Source organism: Neodothiora populina (assembly GCF_041146345.1).
Source record: "Neodothiora populina strain CPC 39397 chromosome Unknown canker_contig_3, whole genome shotgun sequence".
Lineage (NCBI taxonomy): Eukaryota > Fungi > Ascomycota > Dothideomycetes > Dothideales > Dothioraceae > Neodothiora > Neodothiora populina.
In genome coordinates, this window is record NW_027191417.1 from 1560328 (window position 1) to 1575433 (window position 15106).

Below are 15106 nucleotides of genomic sequence, written 5' to 3' on the forward strand. Positions count from 1 at the left end.
CAGGTGTTGACCTTGCCGGTTAGGCCTATAATGCAGATGAGGCGATCAGTGCAGCATGTCAACTTTGTATAGCTTTTGTTGAGTCCTTTCTCATCAGGCTGTGAAATCTACCTATCGGTACGGCGTACTCGCTACAAGGTGATAAATATATATTGTGTGTGCATTTGATTTGGCTTGCGCCCGGCTCTGCAGTATGTTACATACGGCCAGACGGCAATAATGTTCACGTCGCCGGAGGAACTTCATGCCATCGCTCGTCTAGTCCGGCTAGCGATTGACGCTGAGCGGCGGGGTCATCGACACTTCGCTGAAAGCGTAACTTCATGGCCCCAATGCTGCCGTCGTTGCCTTGTGTGTACATGGCCAGATTCAGCACGTCACGCTTGTTCTTGAACAGTGTTTGCTTGCGGTCCTTGACACGCCTGGACTTCAAAGTGTCTTCCAGTGGTGAAAAGATCGGATCGGGATGGCGATCATGTACGGCGGAGAAATTGAACTCGACCACAGCGTTCTCAACGCCAGCATACACGAATGGTGAAGTTGAAGAGGGTGAACTCAAATTGTACACTGATCCCTCGGCGCTTCTTCTCATCCAGCTGTCCGGGCCTCGCCATGAAGAGTTGGCGTAGTGCTCTCGAGGGTTGATGAAGATGTTCCAGTCACTCGCCCGGCTGCTTTTCTGACTGTCACCCCCAAGGTTGGCATAGTCATACGGACTGCTGCCAGAAACGCGAAGATCAAATACCTTCAATAGGCAATGCCTTGAAGAACCTGCCACAAACTTGTCTCGGCCTCGCGAGAGTAGCGAGTAGACTGCAGCGTCATCCGTCGGATCACGATACGCCCTTTCGTATGCTGATGGTGAGCGCAGGTCATGTAATCGAACGACACCATCGTAGCCACCGCTGAGGAACACGTTGGTTTCGCCTGAGTCGCCATTGTCGTCCACCAGCGGCTCGATTGGGTAGACCGCAGACGCCCTAGCAGATTCGATAGACTCAGTGTCTTCGTTCAGGTTGAGTTTTCGGGCCGGTTCTGCTACGATGCCTTCAGGTCTTATCGTGAAGATGGAAATAGGCTCCACAGAGGGGCCAAGACCGACAGCTAGCAGTCTCGGATTGAGGAAGCGGGTGGACCAGATTCTCGCGCCTTTCCGTTCTTGAGGCATAACATCAACCTCGCATATAGGAGCAATCTTGAACATGTCCTTTTCCATTTTATACAGCGCAAGCTTCGTGTCGGATAAATTAGCAGCCAACAGCGATCCGTTGTCTCCATCAAGGCCAGCTGCAGGACACAGTGAAGTGGACCGCACTGGCACTCCATTTGTGACAAAATAGGTCTTGACAGGACCGTCCTCCTCAGCTGGTATTCGCAACAATTGCAAGTCGCCGTTTGCGGTCCCGATGACCACCTCGTCATCTAGATCAGAGACGTCTGCGTCGAGACATTTTGATGTATCAGGCTTCACTAATTTGATACTTGTGATATCATCTCGTCCTTCTACCGCGCTGAAAGGCCGATATGACCACCATCGAATCCTTGTGCCACATGAATCATACTTCTCTTGTCGATCTTGTGGCGAGGCATCACGAAAGGCCTTTTCCGTAGCTGTGGTTCGTAGTCGTATTCTCACTACTAATTCCGCGCCAGCACTCCAGGCGACCACCTCACGCCGATGATGCCACTTGTCACCGATGTGCTGTTGATAACTGTCAACCGTAGACTGAAACCCCATTGTCTGACCCCCGGGTCGTTTCCATTTTTTGATCGGTAGGCCCGTGGAAACGGCACTGATATCGCCTCCCGGTTGCAAATACTGTGCAATGAAAGCTCGTCGCTGCCAGTTACGTGACAGCGTTGTTAAGGTGTGAGCTGCAGACCTCCAATAGGGTGGATAGTTGTACGACGGAAAGTTCGTCTGGTTGAACGTTCGCCATCCTTCAGTCTCTACGAACCCATGCAAGGCGCGCGAACTTTGCGACAGGTTACTGATCGAGCTTGCCGAGGAATTTTCGATAATGTGATTGAGCAGCTCCGTCGGGAGATCCGCCAGCATTGTATGCTCGCCTTTTAGATCCAGAAGCGCTATTTGTAGATGGTACGATAATTCAAATCAGCATCGTAGAGAGTGTAGATAAATATTGCCTTCTCGCCTATACACGTGAGTCAACTATTGTTGTAGGTCCGGAATGAAAGTCACAAGTGACGCAATGATATTCATGCGAGAAACAAAACTCTCCACAGACCGACCGCTCCGGAGACACTCCCCGCCACGCTGATGCCTAGCAGTATGATTACACGTTGACATATCAGTGTCTGGCTATGCCAGCAAATCTTTGACAAGACATATCTATCCAATCTTTGCAGACTCATACGATGACTGTGACAACTATCTTAATTGTATATCCTTGGCACTAATCCACGTCGCAAGTTATGTCCGTGTCATCTTTCGTAAGTTTATCGTTTGAGTCACCTACATTTACCTAAAGTAAGGTACTGATACGACAAAGAAACATGTAAACACCTACTATGTAAGGTAAATTAAGGGTGTGCAGTAAGCTGCGACAAAAGCAAGCATACAAAATCTGATCGGGGATGATCGAGAAGATGCAATAACGACTTGCCAAAAGAAGACTTCCACGCATACAATGGTGGAATGTGCAATGCCCAGACTGTGAGCATATTTGTACATATCTTAGCTGGTTATGCAGGCCATCCCGGTTATAGAAAGTACTTATGTACATCTACTAGCTGAACATGGTGTTCGAGTAGACCAGTAGTTGTACCTCCCCAGAAGACACATCAGGTTCTCACACTACTGTGACTTTCGGCGCCCTTCATGTACTGCAATCAAGAGAACATCCTTGTACGTTTGTAGTCTAAGAAATCCACTAGCAAATACATGACGACTTCTCTTAGAAGTAGAAAGTCGTCGAGCGTTCCTGCCGATCTCATGTATGGTCTCTGTGATTCGAGCCGGCACGGGAATGTTGTAGATGTATTCGAAGTATGTCGGGAAACCCCCTTGAACTCTACTAGCAATCGAGATCTGCTACTCTCCTGCAAAACGTGACGCATACCGCGGTTACGAACACCTCGGGGGAGATTTTGTGCATTCTGTCGAAAACCTCTGCGTCATGCTGCGTGGTACTCGGGCTAGACACTATATAGTAGATTTGATGATGCAAAGACAACCTACAAGGGTCATCCTTGGGTACTTACTACTCAAAAATACATTCGAGAATCAATGCAATTCATTTAGGCAGGTGGCTTATACATTAGAGTCCAGAGACAGAGTCGTGGGCGATCGCCAATCAATTAGTAAGGCTTGAAAACTGCATAAGGAAATGGATAGCACGCGATTGCAAGCCAGCTTCCATTCTACACCTCGCTGTTCTCATGGCCACGTGTTCACACCGTCTCGGATGCTATACAGCTATGAGCACATAGAAGTTCGTCATTGTCGTCCTCATGTGACTTTGCAAGGGCTTCATATAGCCGGAGAATGCTGTCTGTCTGAAGAGGGGGCCTGCTCAAGATGCCTACCGGTTTTGCTGCAAGACTATGTTAGCCTCTTGTATGAAGTTACCTCAGCTTGTACTTTCGAAAGTAGAGGGTGACTCTAGTGTACTTGTGCTCTAGTCTTCCTATCCCGCATCCTCGAGCATCCTCGAAATCCAGCTCTATTGGCAGGCATACCATTGTAAATTATGAGACGATAGATGCATGACCACAAGGTCAGAATGGACAGGGGGATCGCCTAGATGTGAGCACCTCGATCGTACAGTAGACCGAATGCGTGTGTTACCTTGCTCGCTTTACTTTCAAAATTGACGGGAAGCTTCGATCACTGCGCTGTATACCCACGTATTGGAGAACATGCCGATGTACCCCAACAAGCACGTGATCTACACCAAGGAGCGATCGTCCTAGGCTAGAGCGCAAAAAGTGTGGCTTTCGTGGCAGAGGCCCTATGAGCAAATGGCAAAGTGATGGTGTAGTCTATGTGCGTCCTTGCCAATACTGTGTTTGGGAGCCTTTCGCGTGCCTCTACGTGCTTCTGTATGGATCGGCGCAATCTGCCTGGTTATCCCCGCAGTCGTAGATGGCAATATATTCACCAAGGTACGATTTTTCAGTCTGGAACAACAATTTCCGACCAAAGTGACATGCGCGGGTGTGCGGTAGAGTCGTGCTGGACAAGAGCGCTTGACTGCGACGTCGCTAAATTTGGCCCAAGCCGAGGCAAAAGAAGTGTACAGCAGCGAGTAAAATGCTGAAAGCATGCGATGAATGCTAGTCGCAAAGTGACACTTTCAGACGACTCAACAATCGGCTCGTCGGTCATTTCTGCGCTGAGCATAGTGCCTCACACGCGGGCAGACCTTCGATTTTTACCCTACCTAGACAGGCTCGTGACGAAGAGACAGGGCGTCTTACCGTGCGCGGCTTGGACATTTACGTTAAGTGTCTCCGAGAGTAAATCCGCGTGCGTGTCGCGTCAAAAGGTCGCGATTCCCACTAGCTCAAAATGAACCACTTAATGTTCCCGTACACATGTGTGTACTTGGGGTGGGAGACGAATCTAACATGGCTTAGTCAGCACTCGGCCGAGACGAGAATCAATCTAAGACCTGTCGGCCCATGTGACTCGGATGGTGCAAAGGGGAGATCCGCATGTTTCTTAAAGGGAGATCCGCATGTTCCTGATTTGTAACTCGTCCAGGTGACCAGCAATTGACTTCAAGAGCTTGCCGCAAGCAAATCAATTAGACTTGGTGACAGGCATCACAAATGCTCCCACACTCCGTTGATCCAAGATTCGCCAGATTCAAAAAGTATGGCGGAACGCCTTCATGTAGAAAAGCTGTCAGAACGTGGTTCGTGATGCCGGTCACCACGTGGTCGATCCAAGATCCATGAGAAGGCTTCAGAGAACGGCGGGTTGCCACCGACGCCCAACTCATCGGAGAAAACTCACCGTGTTGCTTGATCCTCGTGGCTCAGCAGGTCTCACCAAGCGGCGCGGCGAAGAACCCGGGTGACTGAAGGGCTGAGACATTGGCTCGTAGAAGGAAAACATCGTGGTATGCGAAGATGGGGTGGACGGAATCATGGCTTCGAAGAGGGGCGCCGTAGCAAAAGTTCCATTCACGCAGTGTGCACCGGTAATGTCTCAAACTACCGCGGGCGGTATTGTAGCTTCCGACTGAACCGAATTGATTCTGTCTGAGAGATTGGATGATATCAGCGAATGACTCTGCATTATCCCGGATATGTGGGAGGTGAGACATGCTGTTAAACATTTGCGAGGAGAAGTATCGAGGATGACTGCGGAAAACGTAGGTCGTCATCTTGGCGGTAATCATTGGTGAGATTCAGCTTCTTGGCGTCCATTGCCGGCAACCTTGCTGCGCGATTAACGGCCGCAAGGAGGTTTTACCTGAGGTTTTACCTTCTGATTGCAGGAAGCTGTGGGCGTTGAGATAGGCTTGTGACCTTACCTCTTCCGGGCTGTATCCTTTCGACCTTCAAGGCGTAGCCCTCAAGGTGGAAGTTGCAATCTCACTATGTTTCGAGCCATGTGACCATAAGCAAAACAAGATGATGTACTGAGCAAGATTAGGCGCAGACAGGCTAGTATGGAATCCGCATCGAGGGAAAAGTGTGTCGGAGTGCTGATGGACAACATTGCGCTCTATGATCTGCTTGCGCAAGGGTGCTTCGGCTAAAGCGCTCGACGCTGCTATGATGTACCCGTAATAGATCAGAGCAACCCTGCTTGCCAGAATCTCGTGTACATGAAAGTGCATCTGGCACGTCCGGGAAGCTATTTGTGAGGATCATGCAGGGTAAGATGCGTCTCTATCCTTCCCGTTCCGAGATCGGTATTGATGCGAGAACATTGAATCAGTAGGCGTGGTCATTGAGATACGCACCATCTTCCACGACAGCTACTGTATACAACCACAGTCAAACTTCTCAAGCCTTATCACGATTCGGGTGGATACGAAACCGCTAAGTGTGATTGTCTGATCATGATCATCCTCTAATCAGCGTAGGTACGTGCCCACCTCTTATACGTACATTCACTTGACTTTGTACGGTAATGCCAAAGGCGCTAAGCAAGCTTCGGCGACAAGCCTTACTTGCAGGTTGTCACAATGTACTGGTAAACCTGATTCGAGAACTTGATAATCTGCAGCTGCACCGTCTGCGCTGCGCATTCCATGCAAGCTGGTAATAGAGGCAGCATAACAATACGGGTGTTATATTAATCGAACCAGCTGCCGTTCTGGGACGACTGACCCAGGCCTGGGGCTCAAGCTCATATGCTACCGGGTAATGATCAGCCACGTTTTTTGCGGAACTCAGGGTCACTCTCAGCATTGACCTTCGATCCGTTTTGGTCCAATGACCGGCACAGATGGCGCAAGAGGAAAGGTCAGAGTGTCTGGAAGAGGCATGGGAGCAAGACAGACTACCCGAACGCCGTCGACCGTTCGAGCATGACAGAAGAGGCTCACGTCTATGGTCAGCTCCACGTGGGACCTTGTACAATGTCTCAGAAGGAAAAAAACACGGCGTTATGATTATTCGGCCTTGCATGCAGGAGTTTGTTTAATGAGCCAGGATGCCACGCGACAGACGCCTGCGGCTGGCCGCTTAGAACGTGGCTTGTGCGACCTATGCACATACTGTACAACGTCCATTGACACGGGGTCGTGGACTCCGCAATGCAAAATAAGAGTTCAAGCCACCGACAAGCAGGCAGTATTGAGTGATGTGAGGGCATGTCTATCCGCATCGATCACCGTGAACGCGATACGATGTCTGTGGTGCATATCGCAAGGCAAGAGCGCCTTGGGATGGGGCCTGAGTGTCTGTTCGGGCCACGATCACACTTGAAAGAGGCCTAGTATTAGAAGGAAAGACTTCAAGACCGCCGAAAATAAAAGGTCAACGGTCATCATGTCTTGCATGCTTGCATGACACGGACGGTCCAGCGCTGGGACCGAGTTCGGCTCGCGCTCTCGAGGGTTTTGACGCGCCGCAACGCAGACTTTAGCGGCTGCAGTGCAAATGAAGGTCGCTGATACCATCCCCAATCATGCATTGAGGGAAAGCTATTTCTGCAATATTTCTTTCGTGCAGCCTGGGATTCCCTCGGTCCTTGCCAGTAGCCAACCTCCACAATCGGTAGGTTTCCGCAAAGCGTGACTGACCAGGGCGCCATGAGCCGTGTACCCTATTATGTACATTATCTAGGGGCAGGCGCGCATCGCAGTGCATGCGAGCTGCCATCCATATTGTCATGAAGCGCGACCTACTATGACCATGGTCATTCAATAAATCGTCCCTGCCGTGCGGCACCATTGCACAAACTCCCGAAGCTCCCCTATTCCATCGCGCACCTTGTCCCGTTTGATTGACTCCGCAAAGCGGCCCTGCCCTACGCTCGCCTGAGAACGGACGTGTAAGGCTGGCAGAGAAGAAACCGTTATACCATCTGGAACAGGGCGCCACATTGTCATAAAAAGCGCTGGATCAAGCTTGTCTAGTGCGCTCGTGTGACTGAGACACTTTTTGTCAGATAAAATCCAAGACATCTACGAGTGCTTGCGCAATCCCTCAGCGTGGGTGATATTTAGTTATATGGTTCGAGTGAGCCTGTCGGGGAACGCTTGCAAGGGACTTCGACTTTGCAAATCTGGTAGCGAAAGACATCGTCAGCGGGAGCAAAGCAACTTTGGGTCACTCGGCGGCCAACGAAATCCGGTATCCGCATCTTTCTCAAGATCGCCACGCGGTTAGTCCATAATCTTTTCGAACTTACCACTTACTGAAGTACTGACATGACACGCACCTCAAAGGCCCAGAAGTAAGCTCACACTTCGGCCTTCCAACCTCGACATTCTTGGACTCTCAACCCACTTCCTTTGATTTCTCGCACCCGCGACTGCATCAGAGGCGCATTTTTTTATTTTCTTACTTTACATCGGAGCAATTTCGCATCGAGCACGGGGTAGCTTTGGGCGGCAACCAAAGAGACTTTCATTCGGCTTCTGTCCCGCCGCACGATCTTGTCAATCTTTCCCCTGCATCACTCCGTCTCTACAAGGCTGCATCCATCCCGGGGCTCGCGTTAGAATTTGCTTCGACAAGCCTGGACAATTTCGTGCTGTTAAGCCCTCCGCGCTTTAGATAGTCTCTCACAGAGCTTAAGGCTTCACGCATCCCTCTATATCTTCGGAAGCTTTGGTAACGTCGACCTACCCGGCAAAGCTCGAACGTCTGATAGCCTCTACCAAAGGTCAGCATACCACATATTTGCAGGACCAGCCGAGCCGTTTTCTCCACATTGTGTATGCGATTGTTGTCCTGCTAAACGGGCCTTGATCAACATTACAAGTTGTCCGTAAGACGCAAGTGCTTCTCACAAACTGTGTGGAAGCATTCCAGCTACATCGCTCATCGCCTGGAAGCCTGCGCGACGACATAGTCTTGTCACTCCGGTACTCTCTTGCCGCATTGAAGCCACAGTAGCGGACCGCACTCGCTTGTCTCTTTGTTTTCGCGCGCACTTCTACGTCAGACAGCTCTTAAGCTCTGTCTGGATCCGAGGGAACTTCGCAGGAACTTCGCTCGATCCTTCTTTCAAATCAGCCTTGGTCACTAAATCAGTGGTCTCTGGTACCCGAAGCCTCCACTTACCGAGAAATCGTACTTGTTGATACAGGCTCCCCCTCGCTTGTTTAACATCGAGCTTCGAAAACTCCAGCGCAAGCCGTGCGGCGTCCGTGGTTCCATCAGAAGGCACCGTAAGGCTGCTCTCTGATGAACTTCTATCTTCATCCAGAGCCACCAAGTTCCAGCTTTTCTCGGCTGGATAGGTAAGGCTGCCTGCAGTCGAACCGAGCTTTTGCGCTACGATGATACAAGACAACCCACTAATGATGTTGATTTATAGCGGTGATTATGAGCTTATTGTTCGGCAACAGCCCAAAGAGGCTCTTGTAGCCCAACCGGGCAAGGAGAAGAGTTGGTTTCTCTGCATCCTCGAGATTGACCGTAGCTGTACTAATTGCGCTCGTTTAACAGACCGGAAACCGATTGACCCACCTCCGATCGTTCAACTTCAAGTCCCTGAGGTGAAGGACCCGATCCGGTATGGCAACCTTTGAACCCTGCCAAAGTTATAAGACTGACCTAGATGAAGCCAATTCCTACAGAGTCCCTATCTCTTCATGATGTGCCATCTCGAACCAACAGACACATCAATATCTTCTCAAGATGCGAAAGAGGGCCTCATAGGCTCGATCAGCTCATCTCTTCACAGACTCAAAGACATCAACAACGAAGGTTATTTGATCCATGATTCCAGCGTCCCGATGGGTAACTGACTTCCTAAACAGATGGAGGCTTCTTCGTTTTCGGGGATATTTCTGTGAAGATACCAGGAACTCATAGACTAAGGTTCACTCTCATGGAGCTACAAAAGTGAGTGTTCTGAGATTTTGCGATTCAATCTCATGCAGCGGCTGACCCTGCCCAGGGATGAAGGTCGCGTCATCAGTTTACGATCCATCCTTTCGGATCCCTTTAATGGTGAGTGGAACTAGCACAGTACGGGCTTGCTACTGTTGAATTCTTGCTGATCAAAACAGTTGTGCCCCAAAAACATTGGCGTGGGCTTGAAGAGTCGACATACCTCTCCAGAGCATTCTCAGACCAGGGTGTGCGATTGAGATTGCGCAAGGAAAATCGTACCATGAGGTAAGTCACTTCTAAATACACCTGCTTATCAACGGACGATTACTGACATTCGCGTCTGATGACAGTCAAAAACGCAATTATCAGTCCCTACAAGATCCTCAACCAGGGCCATCGTCTGCTGCGAGTGAGCAAGCAGGCTCGGCCTATGGCGCTAGCCCTGTCAGCTCTCACTATGGTTTCGCTGAAGGTCTGCCGAAACGCCAACGATCAGATGACTTCAGTCAGCAAAGCATGTATGGCGCAGAAAGAGCAGTCCCTGGATATGCGCATCGCGAGTTCAACCCTGCTTTATCAAGTATGATCAATTATTCGGTGCAACAACCAGCGCCTAGACAGTCACCACAATCAGCATACGGATTTCAGCAACAACCTAGTTCTAGCACTTCTGCGCCAGCTTATTTCCCACACGGTCAGCCCGGTCCTTCGGGCTCGAGGCTCGAGTCCAGCAGTCGACAGCCGCAAGTGACTTCCGGCGGGAGTGCCTTTGCGTATCAAGGAAGTGGTATGAATCCAGGTTTGTCTGCAGCATCACTTATGGAAATAGACACCCTCTGACGGTACCAGACCAAAGCGAATACTTCGCACGGAGATCTGCAGATAGCTACAGTGGCTCAGGAATGGCGCCAGGAGTTGTGGGTACACCTACGGAGAGCTACCAAAGTGGTGGGCAGCCGATATTCTCAGCACCTACTGGCCAATCAGCAGGTAGTGGTTCAGCGTCCCTTTACCAGCATCCAAGCATGCCCTCTCCAATGGTATCTGCGACCGGCGGCAGCTCTACTAGCGCTCACACGCCAACGTCAGGAAAAGCACCGGCGCTCAACTCTTCAGCACAGTCTTTCAGCCTTCAATCACAACATCTTCCATCCCACCCAGCGTCCTCGCATGTGTACGGGTCTCTCGCAGATACGCAACCTTTCGGATATCCCCAACAAGCACCGCAGCATTATGCGCAGCATCCCGAACAACATCAACAACAAGCATATCAACAGTCTCCGTCGACGACATTGCCACACCTTACACAGCCGCTGACGACACCGCATCAACAACGACCTCCGGATCCTAATGATCCCTATGGCCAGCACTGGCAACACTACGGCTCTTAGTGTTGTAACGAAATGGTCTTGCGCAATAATGCGCAGACACTCTTTGGACGCATAGGACCCCGTGCTATACCTCTTGCGTCAACTGCACTCTTCTGATCCTCGGTCTTGTGTCTTGAAGGGCTGCGAAAGCACGCGCACGGGGAATATTTCTCGGATTATACTATGCTTCAGGCCGCCGAGGAAGATGAGTGGGTTGAGTCGCATCGAAGCAATGTCCGAGCACTTCACGATGTACTTGGAACTGGATACGCGCGACGAGTGCGAATGATCGTAGCAGAGCCAGATCTTCTGCTACTAGGACAGAGCGCAATGATACGATGCGATGACGGCGATACGATATGACACGGACCATCAAGCCCGACCCAATCAGTCGGGAATGATACGCAACGATGAATTCATAATCAGTGACATAGGGTCACATTTCGGACGTTACGATAACGCTCTTATGCCAGAAAGAGAAGACGGGTCTTTTCAAGGTTTTATGAAAGTATGGGACGCATCGTTGTTGCCATAGCATGCATGTGCTTCCCTTTTCCCAGGATCACTCCACGCTCGCTTGCCATGTGGGCCTTGAACCATGCGGGCCAACCACATGTGTTGAGATTAGGGGGACACGGCTTATGCAAGAGCTCGGCACACAAGTTGTGGATTCAATGGATATGTCAACGAACCGCACTATCGGTAACGCGATAAGACATTTACGTTCGACCACCCACGTGGAGGAAAGGCATCGATAGACGACGACAAGAGAAAAGCAGTGGCTTTAGGGAACCAGGAGCCTTCTCGGTGGAACGGATGAGAGAAAACAATGAATGACTTCAGTGGATGCTCTCGACCTCCAGCTCCACCCTTTTGGCTTTGTTCATCGCTTACAGCCCTCGCTGTTCAAGCTTCTGGAAAAGGAATAACGAGCGAAGGCGTCCTTGGTCGAGGGAAGAGGGAGTGGGGCGGGCATTATCATCAAACATACATCTTTGACACACCATATACCCTTGGAATATCATCCTGCTTTAGTTTATTTTTTAATCCTTTCGATTTAGCATCGCCTTCTAATCCATTATCAGAAATGGATTAGAACGAAAACAACCCCTTTCTCTCCCTCCTCTCCTTGGATCGTCTGTGACTGTATATACCTCAACGATATTTCGTGCCCACTTAAGCTCGAGTAGACTTTTTGGTCTTTTGTCTCTACCTTGACACTTTACGAAGGAAAGAAACACAACAGCTACTCGGGCCGAAAGACTCGGGCCGAGGCAACTTCGTGGACTGTGTCTGCTGTGGCCACAATATCGTACGCACGTAGCAAAGCACCCTACCTACCTACCTTTACGTGTATTGTCCTCCACAAAAGCTTGAAAGGTCTCGACTTCGAATGGGCTGTAAGGTCTTATCCTCCCGATCGGCAGTATCCACACGTACGGCTAACAGCGTCTACATATTCACCTTTACCTTTACATTTACATTTGCATTTGCATTTGCATTTAGAAAAGATGAAGTGTAGATGAGAAGGCTCGGAAGATACTAAACTCATGTCGATTCGTCTCTTCACACAGTAAATCCGTCTTCTTGTCGTATTCTATGACATATCACTTTACAGACGAGCAGAGAGAATGATCTATTTACTTTGTTTCTGAGTAGGAGTGACCCTGGTCTCTGGCGTCTAGTGGGACGATGCAACGGGGACCATGATGGAGAACGAGTCAGCTGTATGAGGATACTACTGTCTGAGTGCGGTGGTTTCATGTCATTTCGACAGGCTGCAAGGGAACCTGAGGCGGCCTGGAGCATGAGGAGCACCAGCACCAGCAGCGACGTCAAGATCAGCACAAACAAAACGAGTCGGTAACGCCGACATTATCGATACATCCCATGCGTTCGGGCACCTATTGAGTCTACAGACAGACAATGGCCCATGTCCATGCTGAGAAAGAACACATCACAACGTACGCGAATGCCAATGGTATGACAAAGGCAGAAGCGAGATGACGACCCCCAACAGAGATCGAGGATTCAAGCGCTCGAGGCTCTAAGCGAGATGGGATGAGACACGTGAAAAGATGCGTGTGGAACCGGCGACCAGGTGATCCGTTTATAGCAGCGGCGAGGGGCATAGCATGAAAGTGGGCAGGAAGACAGATGACAGGCAGTCAGAGCATGCGGCGGTGAGGTATGCGAGCATGGTGCAAGGCGGCAGCAGCATCGACTGCAGAAAGCGAACGAAGCACTGGAAATGAGATATCCGATTGTGCAGAAATGTGATCGACCTTACCGGGAAGACAGAGCCACTTGTCTATATGTGCGTGTGTGTGCAGCGCGTATGTGTGTAAGATACATGTGAGTGCGTGCCATGGCAATGGAAATCGAGAGTGAAGGAGTCGACGTTGAAATAGAACTTGTCGTGCATTGATATGTACTAAAATCGGTATACGCGCACGCGTACAAGGCAAACCCCTGCATGTGCGTAAGCGAGTAAAAAGGTAAAGGCGAAAAGCTCGACACGACACGCGACAGCTAAATAGGTTCTCGGCAGGGTGGCAACTTGCATGAGCGGGAAATGCAATCGTGTCTATTTGCGAGTACTCACGGTCAAACAAACAAGACGCATTGGTCATTTGTTGCACAGTATGGTATGTGGGTAAGGTTGCGATATAGCAAGCACAGGGGCAGTGATTGGCTTCTGACTAGGTCCGATAGCTTTTGTGCTATTGCGGATTGACTTCTTATGCATGCACGGGTGTGCATAGATTCATGCATGGGCAGTAGTGCATTCTTGGAATAGGGTGCACTTCAGCGACGAGACGAAGCTCAGTGCAGTGACACGATACTGGGGAAGGATTCATCTTGTCAAACCTGGCAATTCATGTGTGAATGCTCCTGGGTCTTCTACGAGCGGATCAAGAAGCTGAGAAACAAGATGGAGCGAAGGTCTTGCAATTCAAGGGAGTATACTACACCTCTCCGGTCGGTATGCATATTTGCGGGAGGTAGCCTGGTTGACTAGAAGGGCAAGTACGGGTCAATAATGCAGTGTCGCTGGTCAGCGCAACTGCCACGTAGGGAAGCTGTGCTACTCGAGATCACGGGTCCCAAGTCCAGCCTAATGCGACGGTGGAAACCGGCTGGGTTGCGCAATGTACAGAAGAAAGGTTGACTAGCAGTATTTTCGAGGTTTGGGTATGATATGATTTTGGTGTATGGAAATGATTTAGATGATGCCCTTCTCGACCTGTGCAATTGCAGGTTAGCAGTGATATACACCAATTTGTCTCCATGTCAACGTACCCTCCATCCGTTGCTGAACTCGAAACCAGCGGGTGCAATGGGTCTGTCGGTCTGGCCTCTGAGGTAACCGGTAAGGCGTCGGTCGCGATCCATCACTGTGACAGCAATTCGTTAGCACATTACTTTTCTGGTAATAGACAACAGGTAGACGGATCGTCAGTCCTTCTATATGTGGAAGAGGTGTCCAAGCAGCAGCGGCGACCATTTCTTTTGCATATGAACCAACCATCAACGATGTCCGTGAATGACACATTGCCGATCAAAGTCTCCATCTCTCTGGGTTTCCTTTTTCTTGCCGTCCTCTCCTAAAATTACTACGTGTCTTCCAGATGTCCCAATGCCGCTGCCACCTCTGCTCGCTGTGTCTTAATTGAGGAAGTGAAGAAAATGTCGTACTTTGCCTGTCCCATTGATCGACGGAATGTCTGGAACGCTTTCCACCGTTCTGCATGTGTCTGATCTTGGACATACCAGCACCAGTGACTCCGAAGAACTGTGCTCGTCATTAGTATCATGTTCCACCGTGACTATTGCGGTGCTTCGACCGCGACACAGCCGCAGTGCCGAGCGCAAGAGGGGGCAGGAACGGGTCACATACGGCCAGGCAGATGGCGTAAGGCATCAAAGCCTCGAAAGGAACACCCATTGTGACGGCGGTATAGAGCGAATGAGGAACAGATGTGGAATTGAGCTCAATGGAGCGAATGGTTGTTACTCTGCGTGGACACTCGGTATCGCTGGTGTTGCTGGTCTGTAATTGGACCCCGACGTCAGTCAGTGCTTTGCTGACCACCACCGCTTTCCGCAGCCTCAAGCTGCTGTTCTGCTTTGCTCCGCTTATCCTCTACAGCCATTCGCCAAGACAGAATCCACGGCACTTCCCGTTCTCAATCAACTCAACTTGTGGAGCCTCGGAGCCTCTGACCGGGCAATGGAGC

General features: G+C 50.2%; 3 protein-coding genes across 5 annotated transcripts; 1 reads left to right on the forward strand and 2 right to left on the reverse strand.

Annotated features, from left to right (window-relative positions):
• Positions 1-223: 223 nt before the first annotated feature.
• AAFC00_004924 (uncharacterized protein) lies at positions 224-2059 on the reverse strand (the record flags this gene model as incomplete). The annotated part of the gene is made up of 1 exon (XM_069344636.1): positions 224-2059. One exon carries the CDS (start codon positions 2057-2059, stop codon positions 224-226), a length of 1836 nt encoding a protein of 611 aa, XP_069197068.1.
• Positions 2060-8841: 6782 nt separating this feature from the next.
• AAFC00_004925 (uncharacterized protein) lies at positions 8842-10886 on the forward strand (the record flags this gene model as incomplete). 3 transcript variants are annotated; one of them, XM_069344637.1, is made up of 9 exons in its annotated part: positions 8842-8897; positions 8975-9045; positions 9106-9172; positions 9224-9366; positions 9420-9504; positions 9560-9612; positions 9672-9780; positions 9846-10294; positions 10345-10886. In XM_069344637.1, 9 exons carry the CDS (start codon positions 8842-8844, stop codon positions 10884-10886), a joined length of 1575 nt encoding a protein of 524 aa, XP_069197069.1. The 3 variants fall into 3 exon arrangements, with proteins under 3 accessions (XP_069197069.1, XP_069197070.1, XP_069197071.1); XM_069348210.1 differs by lacking the exon at positions 8842-8897 and having other exon boundaries at positions 8937-9045; XM_069344638.1 differs by lacking the exon at positions 8842-8897 and having other exon boundaries at positions 8961-9045.
• A 3205-nt stretch (positions 10887-14091) lies between these two features.
• AAFC00_004926 (uncharacterized protein) lies at positions 14092-14814 on the reverse strand (the record flags this gene model as incomplete). Its single annotated transcript, XM_069344640.1, has 4 exons — positions 14092-14112; positions 14169-14263; positions 14565-14661; positions 14767-14814. The coding sequence occupies 4 exons, from the start codon at positions 14812-14814 to the stop codon at positions 14092-14094; spliced, it is 261 nt and encodes an 86-aa protein (XP_069197072.1).
• Positions 14815-15106: the final 292 nt, after the last annotated feature.